This window comes from Pyrgilauda ruficollis, unplaced genomic scaffold (genome assembly GCF_017590135.1).
Source record: "Pyrgilauda ruficollis isolate IOZ18807 unplaced genomic scaffold, ASM1759013v1 scaffold23, whole genome shotgun sequence".
Classification (NCBI taxonomy): Eukaryota; Metazoa; Chordata; class Aves; order Passeriformes; family Passeridae; genus Pyrgilauda; species Pyrgilauda ruficollis.
The window spans coordinates 10,805,824-10,829,407 of NW_024522539.1; the positions used below are offsets into that span (position 1 = coordinate 10,805,824).

A 23,584-nucleotide genomic window follows, 5' to 3' on the forward strand; every position below is an offset into this window, starting at 1 on the left:
CGCGCGCGCCCGCGGAGCCATCCGGGTCCCGGCGGCGCGGCGGGGCCGGGGCCGCGATGCATCTGCACCAGGTGCTGACCGGCGCCGTGAACCCCGGCGACAACGGGTACTCCGTGGGCAGCGTGCAGGACACCCCCTTCACGGTAACGGGCGCCGCGGCCGGGGCCGGCCTGGGCACGGCGGCCGTAGGCCCGGGGAGAGCGCAGGGAGGGGGAGCCCGGCGGGCGGGGGGCGCTGCGGGCGGAGCGGCACCGGCGGGGCTGGGGGCAGCCGGGGATCGCCCGTCAGCCCTGGCCAGGCTCCCTCCTCTGTATCGACCGGGGAAACCCCGGGTGTGTGTCCTCGGATTTCGCTGGGTGCTTCTGTTTGCCTTTATTTTTAAATTTTTTAAATTATATTTGTGTGTGTGTGTTTGTGTCTCATCTGCAAAGCGCACGGTCAGTTGCACTGGGGTTCTGACGAAGCCTGCCCGCTACTGATGAGCGTCTGCCTTCCATTACTGAGGCTGATAAAACACAAATTTGTCAAATGCTCCTCTCAAACTGGAAAATAAATAGAAGGAGATTATAAAAAGATACACTAAGTGAATTTCAAGAAGCCCGTAGTTTATAAAACAAACTGTTTCTCATTCACAGGCTATTTTTGTTTATTGTCAATTTCTAATGTCAGTTTCACTCCGGTAGGTTGTGTGTGCTTGGTATGCTTTGATTTTAGTGAGTGATCAGTTTCTGCAGCGTTTTCCTGCTGCCATCTAATCAGTATCTTATTCTTTAGGTATCACTTTTCTTACTGCATTTGATATTAATAAGATTATCCCAGGCACAAGCCAATTCCAAGCAAAATGATGCAGAGCATCCTTTCTGGTGTAAGATAAATGTCAGCAGACTCGTGAAACATTTACAGCTTGCAGTGAATTATCACAGATGTCTTATTTCAGTAATGAATGCTGGAGAGTCTTAAGAAATAAAAGGTGCCATGTTTGTCTTTATTTTCCTGGTTCTGCTGCTATGCAGCCATACTGCTATTAAAGGGACCTCTGTTACTTTTGGTATTTATATAAGAAGTCATTTACTCATATTCACATTCTAATGTGTTTCTTTTTACTATGACAATTTGAAAAGTCAAATGATATTATGCAACACAACTTTGTGTTAATTCTTGTCATAGTTTTGATAATATGAGTAATGAATCATAATGTGTATTGTGGTCTATACAAGAATTTTCCAAGAGCAAAAGTAGCATCTTCCAAAACGATGCAGGATTGCCTGGTAGGATTTCAATTATGGAACTACATATAACAGACCACACTGTTTCTCTGGCTGCTGTATCCAGTTTTTTTTTATATATAATACAGTAAACAAGGAACTAAAGAGATAAATATGTTTTAATAAATGTATCTCCTGGACTTCCATAGATGTAACTTTCTTCTTTGCTTTTTCTACATTCTCTGTATTCATGGTATTATTTCCTGCTTGTTTAGGCCTTGATCCTAGATAAACTGTATGGTTAATAATTGCCTGCAAACAGTTTGAGGTCTTATATCCAGATTCTTAGGAAATTGGTTACCTGTGTGACTTAGTAGAATCATAATCTACCATTGACCTGCAGGCAGTTCATTAGTGCCCAACCTCAAATTCTGTCAGTCAACATCACCTGTAAGGACAGAGAGCCCTGTGCTCCCAAACCACTGAGCTGTTTGGAACTTCAGCTCAGATCCTGAGGCAGGTTCTGCAGTTCAGGTGGCAGAGCCTGACTCTGCAGACCTGCTCTGAAATCCCAGCACCTGTCAGGCACTGGCTCACAGCACCAGCAGAGCAGGGAGAGGGCAAGAGGACAGGGGAGAGGTGCACAGCACACTGGCAATCCATAGGTGTCTGTGGCAATCCATAGGTGTCTGTGGCAATCCACAGGGCTGTGGCCCAGGAGCTGCTGTTTGTGTGCACATGTGCCCACTCACGTTTTGGTTGGTGTTTGGGCGTTGAGAATGCGTGAGAATGGTTCAAAATTGCTACAACTGATTCATCACAGGCACTTGAAAATACAGCCTTTTTGTGTGCAGAAATGAATCACTGCTGTTAAAAATACTCTGCTTAACAGCAGAATAATGGCTTGGGTATGTATATATATGTGCCCACTAGTTAATAGGTTTGGAACTATTTCCCTTTTTTCTTGAGGAGGAGTAGGAGAAGAAACTTCCTCTTAAGATGAATATACTTCAGATGCCTAAGTCCAGCAATCTTGGGATTCTGAGAGAAGAAACACATTTTCATCTAACCTGATTAGGGACATTGCAATTCTCAGGTTCTTCATTCTTCCCTTCTTCTGTGGTTTGTCCTTGGCTTGTTTACATGACTCCTTGCTGGGGATAAAGGTAAGCTTTTAATTTCCAAGTCGGTGTAGCTAGAGGTAAGATGATAACACAATCTGCCTCAACTTTTTTAAAGCTTTGGTTAAAGTCATCTAGTGTGGCAGTTTTTATTCTGAGAATAAGACAGGGAAAATAAATTTTCCACTGTTTTTTTCTCTGCCTGCTAAAACAAGTATTAGCAGCTCCATAAAACTGTAGCGATCCAAAGAAATAGAGACAGGTGTCTGTAGGTTGGCTACAAAGGTTTTGTCAGTGCTTATTCTGGAATGTGCAGGGTCCTTTCCTCCCTCAGCTCCCACAGCTGCCTGCAGCAATCCTGACATACATCCAGCCTTTTCCCAAGGAAGGGCTGAGGCACAGAGATGTGTGCTGCCTGCTGGATGGTCTGGTAGAGCGGGTGATACACAGGAAAAACTGTTGGAAGGGTGATTAGAAGCAAAATAGCTCCATAATAGCTTGCACCAGAGAGTCTCCTCAGCCTCCTTCGTCTGAGCTCTGGAAAAGACACTGCTTAAGCAAAGGGTCAAAGTACTGAATGACAGAAGTTCTGGAATAATTCTGTGCATTTTCAGCTTGCTGTTATTTCATGTTCTCATTTTAGCAAATATTGCTAACTGTGTTCCACAAGTGAGTTCACGGAAGGTTGAGGGTTGAGCTTTAAGCAGAGGGCCTTACAGCACACACCCTGCCTTGACAGAAGAGGTGTTTGTACCTCACAGTCTAACTGGTAGCTAATAAGCTTTTAAAGGTAGTAAAATGCATTTTTCAAACCACAGCTGATTTCGTTTAGCTTTTGTTCTGAAAGAGCTGGTTAAGCAGCTACAACAGAATGTAACCATTTCTAAGGTTAGTCGGGGTTTAAAAATGAATAGATAAAAATAGCTATGTCATTTACCTAGAGGCTGGATTCTGTAAGTATAAAAATTTAAAGTGTCAGACAAACAGGAGATAATATTTACTTCTGTGCTAATTGCACAAAATACAAAACTAAACATTCTTCATGAAAACTCAGAAGGTCAGATTTTAGGGGTATCTGAGAACTTTACTAATTAAAGTGAGAAAAAAATTCATTTATTATCTTTTGTTTTTGAAAAGGACAAGCTTCTTAACGTATTTCATGCCAGTGCTGACACTTGGCTTGGAGCTGCATGTGGTGAATTCCAGAAGCTGTTGCAGATGAGTTTCCCACACCCCTGTAAATTTTTTAATCTCACTGAAACCAGCAAAATCTTCATTCACACAGATGTCCACAAGATACAGCAATTGAGAATAGGTTTGCTCTGCTGTGTCAGGTTCTCCTACATTTTCACTACTTGATCCTTCTTAAAACACTTATTTGCAAATCCCTCTTAGTTATTTATTACTATTTACATATATCTATACGTTCTGCACTGTTTTTATGTAAACTGGATTAGAGATGCTTAATACCTGAATCCTTACTAAGGTCTTTTATCTCTGTATGTTTAAGCATGTTGTAAAGTGTTTAATCATGAATTTGTCTGAAGTGTCAATTTAGGAAAGCCTGTTTTACAGGCCATGGACTAGTAGTAAGTTAGGAGTTATTTCTCAGTTATTTTGCTGGTTTGCATTAAGTGTATGTAATTCTAGAAGTACGTGGAAGGAGGAGGGGGAGGAAGTGTAAGTGTTGTGTCCATTGATGAGAGCTTGGAAACGGTTCAGGATTCAGGTGTCTTCATTGCTAAGTGGAAGGTGGAGGAATTTCTGCCAGAAACTTAAAGATGAGTGTTGTTTTACTGGAGGAGTCCTTTAAGCCCAATACAGACTTTCAGGTTTCAATAGATGTTTTAGTTTACGTAATTTTAGATGTTTATGAATTTCTTTTTTTTAATAGCACTGTGGGCTGATTCTGTTTCTTCCACATCATTTTCCATCTTGAAATGCCTCTGCATCCCTGATAGTACACACAGGAGCTTGAGGACTTGTGTTTTATTACACTTATGCCAAATTTGTAAGGAGTTGCAGGTTATAGATAGAAAATTTTGTTGGCTTTTTTTGTACAGAGAAAAGTAGTTTTATAAAGAAAAATCAAGATGAGAACGTGAAGGAATAATTGTTTCCCTGTCTGTTAGTTCCAGAAGCAAACTGAAAAACTGAGCAGCTGAAAAAGACAGAAGCATGTGCTGCTTTCATATTATCTGAAAACTGAGGATATAGCATAAACTCTTACACTAGGACACAATGTCCTACTTCTGTGTGGTGCTCCTGCATTCAATTAAAGTTTTGTAATTGTTCATTTCAGTGATCCCAGATCTTGACAGATAGAGCAGACATTGGCAAACTACAGCTTATTAGTTGCTTATGGATCCTGCAAGTCATCCTTGCATTCTGGCGGTTTTGCAACTCCATTTAATTTTCTCCTTGAAGTTATCAGTGACATTAGAAATGGAGGTTGGCAAATACTCCATGTGGGTGGTTCTTACTGCACTTGTTTGGTTCAGTCACTGCTCATAATTCTGTTTATTTAAGAGCTCTGTGCTGCTCTCATCCATTACTGTATCTCAGTGCTGCATTTTTCATCTTTCCTGTCTGTATGGCTTACCAATTTTCCATTCCTTTTATCAGGCTAGGCAGATTGTCAGCCTGCTACCACCAATATTGTGGCCTCTGTTTCTCTGGCAGGAGAGACCTGTGGTGGCATGAATGACCTCATGAAGATGTTGTCAGCTGAATCCTTAAGAAGGAACTACTGATGTTAAATATTATGACACTTCCCTGTTCTTTGTCACTGTGGGGTGTTTCTGCTGCATTACCAGCTTAAGGACAAAAGAAAAGAGGATTTAACAGAAAAGTGTTCTCTTCAAGTATAAACATGCTAATATAATGAAGACATCAGAAAAGCTGCATAAAAACAATCAAATGAAAAACTTGTATTTAGGCATATAACATGAAATATGAAAATGTTTTTCAGTACATGAAAGTATATGGACCTTTTCCAAACATGTGTTCTAATGACTTCATAAAATAATTTTAAGATTTCATATACTTCCAAGGAATAAGTCATATTCTGAGAACAAATATCTACACTCAGAAAATGACCCCAGAATCAAGAGATAGCAGCACTTGCTCTAACCTAGAGCTGAAGGCTGGTGTCCTGCTGCTGGGAATGGGTTCTGCCTACCCCCCAGCCAAGGGGTCCCCACTGTTGGCACAGGGCACTCAGGTTGCTGAGTCACTTGTTGGTGCAGCAGTAAACACAGGCAAAGAGTAGGATGGCTACAAGTGACAGTAATAAGATTTCACAAAGGAAAGAGATCTCTGTGTCTTGATGAATAAGAACCACATTTTTACTTAACTGTGTAAAAATATGCTAAATAGCTAATAATTATCTGAAAAATTATGCTTTGTTGGTGGAATAAGTGCAGGTAGGGGACAGGAGAGATGAAAAATGAAAATGTTTGAAGAGAAAGACACTAAATTATTTTGTTTCACAGAATAAACAGACATAGCCAAGGATAAAATATTTTCTGTTTCATGCATTATGAGCTGTACAAACACATACAAATAGGCATCTTTAAGAACATTAAGCATAAGGAAATTGAAGTTGATAAGCCTTTTCCTTTTATAATTTGAGACACACATACATGTCTCTTACTAATAAAATTGCAACTAATGATAAGTTATGTATAATGTAGTTTGAAATTTGCAACTCAAGTTATGAATACCAGCAGTGAATAGGGGATTTGAAAGGTTTAAGTCCTTTTTTTAAGTGGATCAGTACCTCTTTTTATTTAGATAATTTAAGTCGCATCTTTTAGTAGGTTTCTCTTGGTAGTTATGAAGAATGTTGAAAAGAAGATGACTCAATTCTTTTCTGTTTTAATGCTCACCCTTTGAAGTTTAAGTAGGAGAATCAATTTCTTGTGAATATTCAAATTCTGAATAAATTATTGGAACAAGAGGATGTGCTTTTATTTTCCTGTCTACTTCTGGGCATTCACATCCTGGTCTTTATTTTCTTCCTTTGTACTAAAGAGCCTATACTGTTTCATCCAGTATTCAACACTGCTGGTGAAGCTTGTTTTGTAAAGAATCCCACTATAAAAATAGGAAAGTAGCGAAACAAAAGGACTTTCTGTTCAATGCCAGAACTTACTTCAGAATCTCATTTTCATTCTCTTACATTCTGGAAATAATCCTATTCAATTTGAATAATAACTTACTCCCTTCCAGACTGAGTCTAATAATCACATAGCCTAGTCATCAAGGAGCTGGGATATTCTGTTACACAGATAATCTTGCTCCAACAACCTTTTAGCAATCCTGCTTACATTGTGAATCACTCCAGTATCAGTTCCTCAGAGCTTCCCAGAACAGCAGTGTGGGTTATTATGTCTCACGCAACACTGTGTCATTCTATTTTTGTGAGATGACCTTGGAAATCTTTTAGACAATCTGTCTTATCTGCAATTTTCATTTTTGTGTGTGCAGTTGTATGGTGTGTTAATTTCTGGGGACTGAGTTTCTGCTTTGCTGCTTGTATTGCTGTTCCTTTCTGTTTCATGCAGTGACGTACTTTCACTAAATTAAGCACTTTTTTTCAGCCTTTCTCACTTTTTGCTCCTTCCCAGGAGAATTAGAAGTAGACATAGAAAGTCATGAGGCCTAAACTGTCCATTCTAATTCCAGTGGTTGTCTTGCTCCCTTATCTGAGTGCAGCCACTGAGGGGCACTGGTGGTAAATCAATACAAATACAACTTTATACATGTACAATAAAGTAGCCTTTACACTCATTCATCTCAAAGGAGAGGGCAAGGGCTGACTCAGTATTTTGAAAATTATTGTGAAAAATTCAGTGGACAAGTTAAAGTGATAACTAATTTTGTACCATCTGAAATTCACTGTGGAGCACTTGCACTCTCTGCTTAACTCAGCTGTTATAAAATTTCTGCCTACTCTATTGGAATCAGTGGAAAACTTGCTTTAAGGACAGCAACTTTCAGCTCTAACTGTAAAAGGCTTAGTGGAGATTGATCCTAGGGAGAGATTTCTGTGCCTGAAGGTGGGAGCTCAGTGGGACAGATAATCTGGAGTGATTAAACTTTTTAGAACAGGTGAAAGGTTGGCAGACAGGTATATATTTATCCTGCCAACAGAGAGTGCTGCAGGCTATCACTGTTCTATAGCTACTATGTAAACAAATTATTTAGAATATGGAATGTATTGCACAACAGTATATCCAAAATAAATCTTTGTTGTTTTACAGACTTATAGTAATGTGCACTTCTTAAAACTCAGAAAATTACGTTCTTATAGAAAAGAATCCCTTAACAATCTTGATCTAAAAGAAAATAATAAATAAGGCAGACGGGGGTACAGATGCACCTGTTGAAGAAAGGTACATGCAAATTCATTAAGAAATGCTCCTGGCTTGACTGCCTTGCTCTAAGAGGCAACAAGAATTGGAGGGAAGAAAAAAAATCAACTAAAACCTAAAACAAAACAAAATAAAAAGTAAACAGAGAGCTCAAGTCCTTGATTTAAATTTGGGAGTTTGGGTTGATTTGTTTTTTTTTTTTTTACTGTTTGCTTTCACTTAAACCCCTATATAGAGTTGTGGTCTCCCTTGCTACTTTGTTTTTACTTGTTGCCCATGAATTAGAGAGGAACAAACCCTCTACAATGTAACTTCCTGCTTAACTGGGGAATTCGCAGCTTCCAAAAATATCGGTCCTGTCGCAAGTGTTCAGTTAGCTATTAAAAATAAACATTTAATTTTATTTCTTTTGAAAATTATTTCAGGCATATGGCTCTGGTTGTGACATTGTTATTCTGGCAAATGACTTTGAATGTGTGCAGATTATTCCCGGTGCTAAACATGGAAACATCCAGGTCAGTTGTGTGGAGTGCTCCCAGCGACAAGGCAGGGTAAGGATTTTAATAAATCTCTATAGAATTTTTAAAATTTGAGAACTCTAAATTGAATAAGTAAACAGCAACATAATACATTAAGGGAATGAAAGTAAACTATGGTCAGTAAACCGTGATCTTCACAACAAAGATCATGGTTTACTGATCTGAGACTTCCTGAGTAACACCTCTTGTGGTAGTCTTATTCTTTCAATTTATTAGTAATTTGGGGGAGGGAGGAGGGTAGAGGAACCGGGAGACATGTTGGAACAAAGGCTTTATTCCCTTTCTGGGATCTGCAATAAGAGGTGTCACAAAATATGAACAGGTGCATTATTTACAGTACAGGATCAGAACTGGAATGGTACTGAAATGATGGTTACTGGCTCCATTTTGTGTGCTTCCACCTAATGAAAGAAGAAATGGATAAATCATTTATCTGTATATACACATATGTGTATGTGTCTGTGTGTCCTGCAAAGTCATGGATTTGAAATACATTTTAGAAAGGCTTCAGCATGTTTAATCTGTTTAGAAGTGCTGCACCATGAGCTGTCATAACTGCATGGCCCCTTGATTTGCTTTGTGGTTTCATTTTAAATCCCTAAACAATGCTATAAAGACAGGTTAGAAAGAGGAGGGAATCAAATTTTCTAGGAGTTCCAGTAGTGCACTGAGCAAATTTTGTTTGTCAGTTGTCACTGCTGACTAGAATTAGCTGGATAAAAATTGGTACCAGTACTGAGGCAGCCCTAGTTAGGATTTGGGCAGATTTAGTTGACAGAGCCCTTGAAGTTCAGCAGTGCAGTCCCAATAAGAGTGGGAGAGAGAGTCCAGCTTCAGAGGTGGTCCCTACAAGACCACCACAAACCCCTGGGTGGTTCTGCATTCAGGACTCTGAACTCACAGTCTGTTCTTTACTTTGGGACTGACTCTGTTGTTGCAACCTTCTCTCCCCTTCCCCCTAAGGAAGAAATAAGATTTCATAATAAATGTCGTCAAACTTTTGCATCATTTCCATTTTGAGGAAACCAGATCCTGGATGGGAAGGACTTAAACAGTTCTTGTTTTTTCTTTTAAAAATATTTTAAAGAAGAAAAAAGGAATTTTAAACATAGTTAGAATTACTTAAAGGATATGAGTATTAGGAACAGGCCCAGATAAATACCTAAGAAATATCCTATTTTGTGTTTAGAGATTTCTGTGAAATAAGTGGGTGAAAGAAACTGAGGGGTTCAATGGCATATGTATTTCAATTTTTCTGTTTACCATTTATCTCCTCTCAAAATATATTTGAATGGTAAAAATAGAATTGCATTTCTTTCTGCTTCTTGCAACTATTACTTAGTGATTTAGTGATACAAAATGGAATCTAGGGACACAGACACTAATAATTAATGCATTAGTTAGCTGTGAAGTACACAGAACATGAGCAGAAGCAGTGAAGGCATCAACTTTCTCTTATGCATTAAGAATAGTTGCCCTAGAAGAATGTGACTGTGTTTGTGCCACTGAACGAGATGTCTGCCCTGTTTAGAGTTAAAATGTGAAAGGTGGGCTTCTTCAAGAGTGTGTTTTCCTCAATTGCCTTAAGAAAATATACCCATAACACAGTTAATTACATTTGTATTAATTTTGTTTTTCAAAAACCCTGGCACATAGAAGAGGTACTGGAAATTCTTTAGGTATTTTGGAATACTAAGGAGCGCTTACTCCACTTGCCTCCTACCTTGCATTTTGAGTCTTCAACTTTTTTTTTCTTTCCCAGATTGCAGCATCATATGGAAACGCTGTTTGCATTTTTGAACCACTTGGTATAAATTCTCATAAAAGAAATTGTGTAAGTGTGTATTTCATAATTTTCATTCTGTTTAGGCTCTTAGAAGAGGCAAAAGTCTGTCTGCCAGTTATTTTTATTATATTATGTCAGCACACAACAGAATAATGGATAAACAGTTTCCACCATTCATAATACAACTGGATGGATAGACTCTTCCACTCAATGAACTTTGGACTGCACTTCTGTTAAGTTCCCAACATCTTGTTCTTGAGTCTCATACTAGAATGACAGGCTGGTATTTCTTATTTGAAGAAGTTGTCAGAGGTGCAGTACAGAAATACAGCACAGACTTGTTTAGTGCACCCAGACTTGTTTTGACAGCACAGCCATGGCCGAGCACTTGAGCACTGGGGATGTTCTCAAGCAGGTTTCACAATCTTTGTGGTATCTATACTGCCATCCCTTATGTTCCTGTAAATCTGTGGTCACAGTAGTTCAAAGTAATCTACAGAAATACTTGTATGTGGGACAAGTCCAGATCTGGTTTGCAGGGCACCCTGGAATGCACTTAGATTTTACAAAACAATTCAAAAACATATTAAAACTAGATTTAGCAATTTACCACTTAATACTTTTGCAGCAGGCTTAGTAGCAATTTCATATAGAAAGAAATACCAATATCTTTATTTTTGCTGTTGATGTGAGAGTTAATCCTTGACTGTTTTTACACTACAGCAGCTGAAGTGTCAGTGGCTGAAAACTGGGCAATTCTTCCTCAGTTCTATGACTTACAACCTGGCCTGGGATCCTCAAGGTAATGCATCATTTGTGAAGTGTTTGGTCAACGTTTTTAGTTAGAATGACTTGAACACAAAATATTTTAATGTAATAAAGTGAGAGCTTGAATATGCAGATTTTAAATTACCTCTTCTCAGGCAGTGTTGCATAAAATGTGAGGCTACAGTTAACATTTGTTAAGATGCTGTGCCAAGTGTTTGCATCTCTTATGTAAGATCTTAGTTTGGGAATCACAGTGCTAAGTTGTTAACTGACTTAAATTGTCACTAATAATCATTGAAATAAAATTTTAGCACAATTGAAGTCAACAATGTAGCTAACTATGAATCTTTATGTCTGTGTATTTATTTGAGATGTGAATAGCTATTAAGCGTCTGCAACATTTATTAGTAAATTCAAATTTGTGATTCAAAGTTCTCCTTTAAATAATGCAAAAAGAGGAACTAAAAAATAATCTTTGTATTCTTTCTTAAAAGATACTATAAATTCAAAATGTTTTGATAAAACCAACTGGGTGAGATGATGGAAACGGGGAATACCCATATTTAAAGTGGACTAAAGTTTACCTTTCAACTTGTTCTGGATAATTCACAACAAAATATGATGAGAGGCTTAATCTTTCAACATACCTTCATCATCCTGGTTCCATAGTTTTGGTACCATTCCCTTTCAGGTAACAGGTTATTGACAGCAACAGACTTCTTGCAATTGTGGGCCCCTCCATCTGATGACATTCTAGAGGAAGATGAAGATGATGATGGCAGCAGTCAGATCAAGGATGATAAAGTCCTCCCAGTTCTAAATGACTGGAAATGTGTCTGGCAGTGCAAGTGAGATAATTTTTGTTTTAAGACAGATTGCAATGCTATCTCACCTGTATTTTAAAATGTGCTTTTAAATACCCTAAAATTCAAACAATATAACAATATAAGTTATTTTAAATAAAAAATCCTCACTCCTGTTGAATCAAACCTAGGCTTGCTGTACTAAAACCAATTTTTTGAGCTGTCTTTTCAGTAAAGTATAAAATTACTTTTGTGCTCCTGCTACTCAAAAAGTATGCTTAAAGAAACAATTATAAAATACTTAATCTAATTTTTACTTAAATTTAAGTAATGAACAGTAACACTGAATCAACTGCATACCTGTGGAATAATACTTTACCTTACTTAACTTGCTCTTGTGTTCTATAGGACTGCAACATCAGTACATTTGATGTCATGGTCTCCTGATGGTGAATATTTTGCAACAGCTGGGAAGGTAAGGACAGAAAAGAATAATTGAGTTTTTGCAGTATTTTTCATTTGTTTGACAAAAGTAAGTAATATGAATAGTCCTGGACCATACATTCTATTGTAGTCTTAGCAAAGGTAAAATATGATCTCATGTAATGCTGTATTTTTTGTAATTCCATGGATTTTAGCAGCAAGGAATTGGATTTATCTATGTACTCTTACTGAATACCTGAATGAATGACAGTGATACAGACTTGTATGTGTGTATGTGTTATATATATATATATATATATTTATGTATATCTGGTTTTTTTTAGATGTAGTATACTTAGATGAATTTTCAGATATGCATAAATTTTTTCTATTTCTGTTGAAAGTAATGAGATCGTTACGATAGAAGACATACACATTTAAACTGGTATAATATGCACATATCTGGATGAATTAGAGGAGGTTTTTATTTAGTGAATTCTGGGTTCAGTTATCAATTCTATTTCAGTTTGCAATACTTTTTGTCAAATCACTATTCAAGCTAAGTTTTCAATTAATAATTCTCTTTAATGTCACCCTGTCATTTGAATGATTCCTTTTGGTTTACATGTCTCAATAGGTAAACACTTTTTGGTTGCACCTACTGTTAGCTGAACAGTGAGATGAATTTTAGTTCTGAGCCAAGTTTTCATGAACAACACCAGAACAGCAGTTGCTTATTGCTTGTGATTTTCTCTTTGTTACATTTTTAATTATAGCTACCTAAACCCCTGGCTTTTTATTGCTTTACCTAGGATGACTGCCTCTTGAAGGTTTGGTATCCTATGACTGGTTGGAAGTCATCTCTCCTTCCTCAAGAGAATGAAGAAAAGAAAAAAAGCTCAGAGGATGTGCAGTTTTCCTTTGTTTATTTGGCACATCCCCGAGCAGTGACAGGATTTTCCTGGCGGAACATCAGCAAGTACATGCCCAGGTTTGAAAGCTGCCTTTTTTCAAAAAGCAAGCAAGCCTTTGATCAGATGGTTTTTTAACATTCTGCTTAATATTTTGCCATCAAGTGCATAAGACTTCTCTTCTTATACTTTAAAGAAACAAAGCATACCAACATCTTCCCATTAACTTCTGTATCACCAGGTTTAATAATGATAGTCATGTTAACCTTCAGTTAGGGAAGAAGCAGAAATTTGGATAAAACAGTAACTACTAAATTCTTGTGCACTCCCCTAAATTCTGCTGTGTCTATGTAGCTGAGTTACTCAGGCAGTAATTTTGCTGTCTCTGCCATCAGGGGGTTGGTCTGTAATGTGTTACTCACGTCATGCCTCGATGGCATCTGCCGGCTGTGGGCAGAGACGCTGCTACCCGAAGATACTCTCCTGGGGGAGCAGATCTGTGAAACCACCACTTCCAGCATCAGCAGCACCATCTCTCAGTCTGGAAAGCAAAAGGACACCATACAACATGCACTAGAGGTACATGTAAATACTTAATTAGTGAAATTTTTATTTCACAATTCTTAAAACTTCATATATTTGAGGATATAGAGCTCTAAGAATGTATGTTATGTAATCCCTGTATGCATAACAGAATAACCTGAATTATTCCATATCAGGTTTTGAAGTCTATTACTAAACACTGAAGAAGTCAGAGACTCCAACTCTGCATTCAAGCACCATGTTTTTAAAACTCAGTTTGCTTTTTCTATAGTTAACTAACAGAGATGGAAGAGACAATGTCAGTGTGGAATAGTAATGATGGTTTCATTCTGATTGGGTCTGAAAGTCTGCCATTATAAAGACAATGAAAAGAGTAAATAAACTCTTTTTAAATTTTAGTTACTTCATTAGATAATTTTGTTTCAGTGACAGTCTTAACGAATCTATTAAGTTTAGAGTAAGAGAAAACCTGTCTGTGGAAGCAGCTGCTCCTGGTGCTTAACAAGCACCTTTTTCCCATGAGAAAGTGCATACCAAGATCATCTGCAGCCATAAATACCTGTGTGAGAATGTTTCATTTAACTGTGTGGAATGTGTGAGAGTGTCTGAGATAAAAAGAGCAAGAAACATCTGTTCTGCCCTTTAGTTGTGTGATTGATCAGTCTCCTAACCACTGCCTATGTAGTTGATCCCTCTTGTACACAGAAGAAACATATAAATACTCAAGTGTGTTTAATAAAGACGATGCTGCTAGATGACAAAGTGGTGGTCTGTTATTCTCAACACTACACTATCAATATAAAACCAAGTAAAGATAAGAAAACAAAAAAACACCCACCACTCATTTGTAGACTATTACTATCTGATGAAGGTTTCACTTCTTAAATATCATAGCCATCAATAAATAGGGAACTTGGGACCAATTACACTTCAGGCTGTTAAATTAGTTGTGCTCTTTACATGCTCTCAGAAATTTTCAGTCATACAGAAATAATTCATTATAAAATTCTATCACAAAAGTTACTGCTTTTAGATTGTTTTAATCTTGTTCATGAATGTTGTGCAAAATCCTATATATTTTTGTGGGGTTGTTGAGTAGATATTAAAGGAACTTTTAGAAGACTGTTAGAAGAGCTTTACTTTTGGGTAGATCAGAAGTACATAAGTGTTACTAATCTGTGTTGAAATATATTTAAAATAATCCTTTTGAAATTAGCCTTCATTTCTTTGGTAGAAAGAAGCTATAGGGTTTATGTAAGTGTAACTTTTTATCTTATGGTGGTTTTGTATTTATTAATTTATTTTTTATAACTACAACAGACAATTCATCATTTGAAAAATATGAGAAAAGGACAAAGGAGGTCTTCAGTTCTTGTTACCCACACGGATGTACTGCCAGATCAGCAGGGCACTCACGAAGTTCAGCGTCACATTTCCCATCAAGCAAATGCACTTGGTCACTTCCACATAGCAGCAAGCATCAACCCTAATACAGGTGAAATACAGCCATTTATTAGACTGCAATAATGTATTTGCACAACATGGAAAAAAAAAAGGAACCTGAGCTTTGCCTAATTAAATAGAGGGAACTTGTAGGAATTCTGTTATTTGGCGTAGAGTTTTTTAAGACAAATGAATCTGAATTTATTCTGAATACCTTCAGCACTTTTATGAGCAAATTAAATTCATCTTTGCAGATCTGAAAGCAAAAGAAACATAAATTTCCAGTCTGGTTGGTGTTTGAGTGTTGGGTTTGGGGGGCCATGGTATATGATGAATAGAGTAATTGCATTCTGCAGAATGTAGTGATTGAAAAAGAGCTGTATCAGAGTCTTTTGGTGGAAAACCAGCTGATTTTTATAGAATAATGCAGAATATTTTTAAAGAAGGAAACGATTAAAGAGCAGTGACATGGTTTACCTAAAATCCATACATGAAAGTCAGCACTGCAACATATGAAACTGAGCAGTTAGAACCACTAAATGTCATTTACCATTCACATAAGAATAAATTTTCATGTAAATTTATTGACTTTAAAATATCTTTACTGTTTTCATTACAATTGGATATAAACACGTGATCTTTAACTTTTTTAATCTCACAGGCACAAATTATGTTATACCTAAAGTAGGTGAAATGTGTGTGTGTACATACATATATGAATAAAACAATGAGTGCTTAATATATAGCTTTATGTACTTTTATGTAGTTTAATACATGGATTTTTTATTTCTTTCAAAATGTCCACAGATATTCCTTCAGTGTTGGCTGGAACTGCTTTTAATATAGATGAAGGAAGTGGAGGCTTCGTTGTCCACTGGCTGAATAATAAAGAATTTCATTTTACATCCTCTATTGAAGTATTCATGCAGCATCTAAGACAAATTTCAGAACAACAACTAGAACAAGATTTTGATATTGAAGCTGAAGAGGAAGAAGAAACAGAAGAAAAAGAAAAAGGCTTACGTATGAAGTTAGATCATGGTTAGTAATCTGGTTAATTCTGATCAGCTAGTACTACTAGCAGATTAAAAAATACTGTGTTTTGAATGGAAACTGATAGGAAAACCTTTGCATAAAATGGCACATTTCTGTTGCAGATTTGTCTATAGACAGAGAATCAGAGACAGGGACTGGTACAGGCTCTTCAGAACACGAAGATGGAGAAAGAGAAGGAAGCCCCAAAACATCTCTGCTAGCGGGCCCTCGCCTGCCTCTGCCGACAGTTTTGTTGGACCGGAAAATCGACTTGCTCCTAACGGAATGGAACAGGAATCCAGACATGCTTTTTACTATCCATCCTGTTGATGGTACCTTTCTGGTGTGGCATGTGAAGTATTTAGATGAATACACTCCAGGCATCTTTCGACAAGTTCAGGTATGGTATATTTGAAATGGTTTTATTATTTTTGATGTTAACAAACATTGTCCTTTGCTTTAGAGCTGAACATCAGTAGGAATTTCGTTTTAAGCACTTCCTGTAAAATATTTAGCATTTATTCAGGCTGAAGCTGACTTCATATATTCTAATTTTTTTTTTCTTTTTTTTTTTTTTTAGGTTTCATTTTCCTCTAGGATTCCTGTTGCATTTCCATCTGGAGATGCTAGCTCCCTTAGCAAAAATATTATGATGTATGCCTGTCCTGTCTTTGTAAAAGACAGCAGCAGTGCTGCACAGCAGAAAACAATGGACTTTCCAAATAGTACTCTAGCAAATAAAGGACCAAGCTTTGCCCAGGACAGTGCAAATGTGAATATAATTTCTCCTGTGGTAATGATGATTTCCAAACATATAGATGGCTCTCTAAACCAGTGGGCAGTTACTTTTGCTGATAAATCAGCTTTCACTACTGTGCTAACTGTATCCCATAAGTTCAGGTACTGTGGACACCGCTTTCACCTCAATGATCTGGCCTGCCATTCTGTTTTACCATTGCTGCTGACATCTTCTCATCACAATGCTCTGTTAACTCCTGAGTCAGACACCTCCTGGGACTCCGACAGGATAAGCAGGATGATGGATCCTATTAAACATAAGAGAGGTTCTTCTAAGCAGCAACTTAAAAATGCAGCAACCCGTACATTCCATGACCCAAATGCAATCTATAGTGAGCTGATTCTGTGGCGAGTAGACCCCATAGGACCTTTATCCTACACTGGAGGAGTGTCTGAGCTGGCTCGAATTAACTCTCTTCACACCTCTGCTTTCTCTAACGTAGCCTGGCTTCCAACACTAATTCCCAGCTATTGCCTTGGTGAGTATACCTGACGTGTTTCCATATAGAGTTAACACTGTGACTTGTAGAATTAATTTGTTAAAATAAATTACTGTTTTATTTGGAGTGTATTTGTATTAACTTTTCAAAAATTTCATTTTACTATGCAAATTAAGCATTTTTACTTTGTTTTTGGCTAAGCTACTGTAAATCACTTGCAGTGGTCTGAGTGTTTCTGCAGTCCCTGTGGATTAGCTGACACTCAGGAACTCCTTTGTGTGAGTAAGCACTCCTTGCTCTCACAGAGAACAAGATGCTGCCTTTCCCCAGTGCTTCAGGCAGCTTCCTTGAGTGCTCTCTGCATTGATGTGGTTTGCAAATGCAAGTGTGCTGATGGCTTAGGGTGCTGGCCACGTGCAGCTGCAGGGGCAGGGGCTTGAACAGAGCTAGTATTTGGACCACCTGAACATCAGAACTATAGGGGAAGATTTCCAGCCAAAATTGGCATTATGTAATTCCTTTAACATGCTGGCTAAAAACTGCTTAGGAGGTCCTGAAACAGTACTGAAGTTCTTCAGACCACCAGAAGCTTACAAAAGCCTGGTTGGAACCCAGGATGTTTATAAATAAATACATTAACTTTACAGAACTGCAAAGAGCACCTTTTCAGAGGTCAGAGTACAACATCTGATGTGTGATGCCCTTGGCCAATTCTTCAGTTTTTGTGTTTTTAATTTTAGGGCTTTCCATTGCAATTAAAAAAATTACTTCTACAAATGTTACTCCATTCAGCCACACAGATATTTATTTTCTAATTATCACAAAGATGCTGTTGTAATAGTTGTCATGTTTATATACAGTACTAAAAGACATTTGTACTGTGGGTGTAACATTAAATTTTATACTAATGCAAAATTATAAATACATAATATATTTGATTCAAAATAAAACAAATTCATTTTCTCTGCTTACATAGTAACATTCTGAGCTGTCTGTATCCCACAAAGTGTTCTAAACACAAATAATGAGCTGCATTCTTGTAGTTTAGAGGAAAATGTATATTAGAGTGTCAAGCCTGTTGTATATACTATTGAGAAGCAAAAAAATACACTCTTACAATTTTTCATATGTTATTCAGAACTGTAGACAGATCTATTTCTCCCTCCACTTTTATATCTGCACTTTCAACTGCAGGGCAGAAGGGAATATTCATAGAGGTTAATTTTATGTAAAGAGCCTAGGGTCAATACACAAGGAAGAAAGCTATGGCTGAATAGTTTCCCCTAAGACTCCTACCCTGAATTGTCTGTTACAACCTTGGGAATCTGGAGTTGGCTCTTCCAAGCAGTGCCTGGAGGTGGCAGTGAATCAAACATCACCAGAGTAAAGAATGGCAGCGTTCCCTTAGGTGTCCTACAGACTGAGGCTTGTGTGAATATTGTTTGTAAATATACATGAGTTCAGCTTAGATTGTTGAACCTTCTTCAGGAGTTCTGGGTACATTCATGAGCACAAAGAGAATTATTTCAAAGTTCAAATGATGTTGTTAATGCACACATTTGCTTAGGTTTTTTGCTTCAATGCTTGATGAAAATTATGTTTGAAGCGTGTTCACATCCTGAGGATTGTAATAGACTGCCTGATGCCATTGACTGCCATTTTTTTCTTCATGATTTTTTTGTGTCTTCTATTAGGTACCTATTGCAACTCTGCTAGTGCTTGCTTTGTTGCATCAGATGGCAAAAACCTGAGGCTCTATCAAGCTGTTGTAGATGCACGAAAGCTTCTGGATGAATTATCTGACCCCGAATCATCTGTAAGTTCTACATAGCAATGGTTTGGTTTGAAACTGTTAAAATACAACTAATGTAACTCACCTTTTCTTCCTTCCAGTGGTTTGTCTTCCTTTAGTTCTGTGTGATTTTTGTGCCATTCCATGTATAGATCTTATGCATTACATCTTGCATAGTTGCATGTTTTGCAGGCTGTCTTTAAGCATTAGCTGAAAAAATGCAGTTATTACTACTAAAAGTGTCTGCACTGAACCAAAATTTCCCATACAAGTTTCCCCAACCTGCGGCAGGTGGGAAAAGGAAAAATAGGATTTCTTACTTTGTCCTCTCAGAAGAGGGGAGTCAAGAGCAAGAGGGAAGATGAAAACAGAAAAGGAAGGCTGAGGTGTACCCACCTGAGCTACATCTATATGTGAGGAAGGGCAGAGATGGTGGGATATAAGGAAATCAGCTAAGGGTCATATTAGCTTTCTTTTTTTCCAATAACTAATTCTTTCATTCTTTTTATCTTTCATTTCTGTGACTTTAGGAAAAGTAAAGGCTGACCTTGTACTGTTATTGTATAAAGAAACACATCTTTATTTTTTTCCATTCTTCTGTTATTTCATAAACCATCTTGCAAGACAGGGCCTGTCAGTATTCAGATCAGTCTGAAGAATCCGTTCTAGGAGCAGTGACTAGGAACATTCCTGTAAAAAATCAATAGAGCTTTCAGCTTATATATAAGCTGTACTGAAGGTGGTTTTCTACATGTTGTGACAAAACCTGAAGCTTGAAAAAGAAGTGAAAGGGTATATTGTTTCTCATTGCACAGACACATTATGTGGTGTTATGCAAGGATAAATCTTTAAATTAGCAATATTTAGCTTCCATAAAAACTGGTGTTTCATCCCTGTGAAGAGCTACTGACTCACAACAGCGCACATGCTACATTATTCATGAGTGTCAAAGTGACAACTGCAAGAACTCTGTAATGGTTTGTGCCAACAAGAAAAAATTGAAGTATCAGTTTATCATAAGCAACTGCAATTCTCTTCTGTCCAAAGGAAATATATACTAATTCTACTCATTTTTCTCTGTTTCAGAAACTTATTGGGGAGGTGTTTAATATTGTGAGCCAACAATCTACTGCTCGACCAGGATGTATCATTGAGCTCGATGCAATAACTAACAAAGTAAATGAATGGTTGACTCTTTAGGGGTATCACATAAGGGTGTCTAATAAATTTCTTTGTTAATTAGCCTAATCTGTTGAAAAGAGACTACAATTCTTTATGGTGACAATGACTGCCTTGAATTTTTGTGAATATTTAGATGCCTTGAGCGTTTTACTAAGCCAACTTTTTGTTACCAGCTAAGAGCTCAAAGTTAATTTTTAGAGTAAAACTATATTTTCTAAGCATAATTATTGAAGAAAACAAAACTTTACTAAAGAATGGTTTCCATGGTATCATAGTTTAAAGGAAATAATTACAATCCCCTCAAACCCAAACAAACAAAAATAGCTTCTACAAGCTCAAACCTAAAAACTAGATCTAACTATCCAAAATGTAAGAATGATATCCAGGTATGACTTCAAGCTTTCTGTGTTTGTATTGTAAAATAAATTTATAAATTAACAAAGCTATACTTATCAATCAATGAGCAGGTAGGATAATTGAACCTTCTTCTTACTCAGTTATTTTAATGATATATATGATATATGCTCCAGTGCTGTTTTCTGTTAGCAGCTTGTAAAAACAGTGAGTTTTACCAATTTTAATTAGAAAACTGTGGAGTTTTATCATTTATAAATAAGTATTTCTCTATTGTCAGTAGATTTCTGTGTCTTTTATATATCAATAACATATAATCTTCAAATTTAAGTTCAGATTTACAAAACATTTTCCTATAATTTGTATAAATGAGTACAAGGAATACCATCTTGTTTCTCTGGAAAAAAAAAAAAAGGTGTTTTGCAGCATAACTTTGCCATCACTGTATTTTGGGGATGTATTTTTCCTTACCAGCAGGGAAGGATTTCACCATGACCAGCCTTCTCTGTAGAGAGGTAGAGTTACTGCAAAGAAATATGTTGTTGTCAGAAAAGATAGATGTTAAGATATCTGAGAGAAGGAAAATCTACAATTTGTTCCCTTTTACAGATTTCCCAAGCAATTGGCTGCAGACATGTCCTCCCACTGAAGTGGGATAAAAGTCTGAGGCTTTTTGCCACTGTTATTTATTCAACACCAAAGAAATAAAAATGAATCAGATACTAATTCATCTGTCAATAACTGCAGCAGAAGTGTTATTACAGAATTTGTCTGTCCTGGCAGACCTCAGGGAAATTATTTCAATATACAAATGATGAGTTCTAGAACATGCTGTTCATAATATGCAAGGAAAATATGTGGGTTTTCTGATGATAATTTTAAACTTTATAAAAGAAAGTCTTCCTTATTGGTAGCTAGATTGCACAGGGGAAATAATTAATTGCATTAATACTAAATTTTGCTGTACTGTTCTGGAAACATAACAATTGCTCAATGTTTCAGTGTGGCTCAAACACACAATTGCTTCATGTCTTCCAAGAAGACTTCATTTTGGGATACAAACCACATAAGGAGGATGCAGAAGGGAAGGAAACTGAGATATTTTTCCAGCCATCACAAGGTATAGCATAAACTATTACTAATATGAATTTAAATGGTACCAAAAATGTTTTTCAGGAATACAAAAAAATCTGGCTGGCATGTGGTAATTTAATTTTAAATGATAATTTGTAAAATTTATTGAAATGGCTGTTATGTATTGATCACATGAATTGTTGCTAAGTGGTGTTAAACAAAGATTTTCTAATTGCTTAGAGTGAAACAGCTTATATGACAAAGTGCATTTTTCAAAGTATTTATGGTATATATAAAATGTGAACAGAACAGAAGCACATTTTCTGCATCAATAGGTAGTTGCAGGTGATGATGTCAATAGATCTGGATTTCAAGTTAACACAATGGAAAGTCACTGGAAAGTTTGGTAGGAGACTTCAAACTTCAAAAGAAAAGGAAAGACAGGTAGAAGAGTCTTTATAGTCTGGCAAAATAGTTCAAACTGAATGGAAAGGCAAATATCTAATAAATTAGATTTGCCATTAATACTCAGATTGTCTGTAAGTCAGTATCTATTTTGTAATTCTTCTGTCATCATGAGTAATCAAAATGCCAATTAAAGCATGCTACTAATGATACTGTTTCAATATTTTGTTTTATAATCTAACTATTTATTTCAAAGATGAAAACAGGGTTTTTATTGTCAGTAGTTTTTAGAGAATCTTTTGCTACAGAAAAATATTTAGGTTAAACATAAATTTTATGACCCTATATCAATATATATGTTTATATATTTTATATATGATATGTAAATTACAGGCTATCGTCCACCACCTTTCTCAGAGAAGTTCTACCTGGTAGTAATTGAAAAAGATAGTAGTGGCTGTTCTGTTCTTCAAATGTGGCATCTTCATCTCAAATCTGTGCAAGCCTGTTTAGGTGAGTGAGTGATTGTAATTGTCTTAGACATTTCTGTGATATTACTTAAGATAAACTTGGGTGGTTTATTATAAAACAAATTGTATCACCTTTGCCCAGCAGAAGCCTAAAAATCAAGAATCTTCAGAATAATATATCGATGTAATAGAAGCAGTAAAGTTCCTTACAAATATTGATTGCATTTTATACTATTAAAATGTGTTGATGGGATGAGTAATGTACTTAAGCAGTGGCTTCTTTATTTCAAATTATCAGTATTTCAGAATGTTATGTATGTCTTAAATCAATAGTCACAGCATGCAATAAAATTGACACAGCATGCACACATCGTATAATTATTTTGTGTGCAACTTGAGCTCTTGTAGAAACAAATAAATTTGATTATCTGATATTCATGCTTTGTTCTTACAAGCAATTTTTTAACACTGCTGGCATTTTTTTATATAGCAAAGCCAACTGAAGCATCTTCAGCAGATAATAAGCTTAGTGTACCTGAGCAGAAGACTGTGGATTCTTCTCCAGATGTATCACCTGGCATAAGTCCCATACCACGATCTTCATCAATTGCTAACCTTCAGACTGCCAGTAAACTCATTCTGAGCTCCAGACTTGTGTATAGCCAGCCCCTGGATCTTCCTGTTGGTGTGGAAGTAGTAAGAGCAACTCCTTCAGCAGGTAACTTTAACAGTTTTTTCTATACAGTTGGTCCACTATTTATCTCCTAGTTTATAGAATTGTATCTCCCCAGCCTATAAGATTCTGATTTACTGATACAGAAAACACAAAGGACTGAAAAGGTGCTTTCAAATCATCATGCCCATGGCATGTTACTCTTCTGTAAACATATCAAGTCCCCACAGGAACACTGTTCCTGAAACATACTGTTCTAATAGTTGTAAGTGTAACTTTTAGTCTTAATCTATTAATGAACAATTTATATCCAGTTGCTCAGTTACCAGCATTCCTGTGTTTGATATATAGTGGGTTTTCTACCTGATGCACTTACACCTTCTTGTGTTTGTCTTTGTATTCCTCTCATTGTTCTAAGAGCCCTTCTCTGAACTAGTTCAG

At 36.8% G+C, this 23,584-nt stretch overlaps 1 protein-coding gene and 1 long non-coding RNA gene across 4 annotated transcripts in view; one reads left to right on the forward strand and one right to left on the reverse strand.

Moving 5' to 3' along the window:
- Nucleotides 1–6: 6 nt before the first annotated feature.
- Nucleotides 7–23,584, forward strand: part of DMXL2 (Dmx like 2) — a 48,435-nt gene continuing 24,857 nt past the window's right edge. Inside the window, exons 1-17 of one of the 3 annotated variants that reach the window (XM_041468986.1) lie at nt 7–143; nt 8,130–8,255; nt 10,006–10,077; nt 10,753–10,831; nt 11,489–11,645; nt 12,009–12,075; nt 12,836–13,014; nt 13,330–13,513; nt 14,798–14,972; nt 15,728–15,961; nt 16,078–16,355; nt 16,536–17,232; nt 18,888–19,009; nt 20,072–20,161; nt 21,524–21,641; nt 22,394–22,513; nt 22,961–23,188. In XM_041468986.1, coding sequence (XP_041324920.1) covers nt 57–143; nt 8,130–8,255; nt 10,006–10,077; nt 10,753–10,831; nt 11,489–11,645; nt 12,009–12,075; nt 12,836–13,014; nt 13,330–13,513; nt 14,798–14,972; nt 15,728–15,961; nt 16,078–16,355; nt 16,536–17,232; nt 18,888–19,009; nt 20,072–20,161; nt 21,524–21,641; nt 22,394–22,513; nt 22,961–23,188 — 3,013 coding nt within the window. In that variant the 5' untranslated portion in view covers nt 7–56. Of the gene's footprint in view, nt 144–2,261; nt 2,372–8,129; nt 8,256–10,005; nt 10,078–10,752; nt 10,832–11,488; nt 11,646–12,008; nt 12,076–12,835; nt 13,015–13,329; nt 13,514–14,797; nt 14,973–15,727; nt 15,962–16,077; nt 16,356–16,535; nt 17,233–18,887; nt 19,010–20,071; nt 20,162–21,523; nt 21,642–22,393; nt 22,514–22,960; nt 23,189–23,584 lie in introns of those variants that run through there. The other 2 variants (XM_041468987.1, XM_041468988.1) reach the window with 2 other exon arrangements.
- On the reverse strand, nt 8,488–23,138 carry LOC121354394. Its single transcript, XR_005955276.1, has 10 exons — nt 23,006–23,138; nt 20,993–21,045; nt 19,533–19,675; nt 19,071–19,195; nt 16,909–17,001; nt 14,861–14,963; nt 13,357–13,475; nt 11,980–12,067; nt 11,445–11,550; nt 8,488–8,644 (listed from the first exon to the last, which is right to left on the reverse strand). It is a non-coding gene; the product is annotated as an uncharacterized LOC121354394 (long non-coding RNA).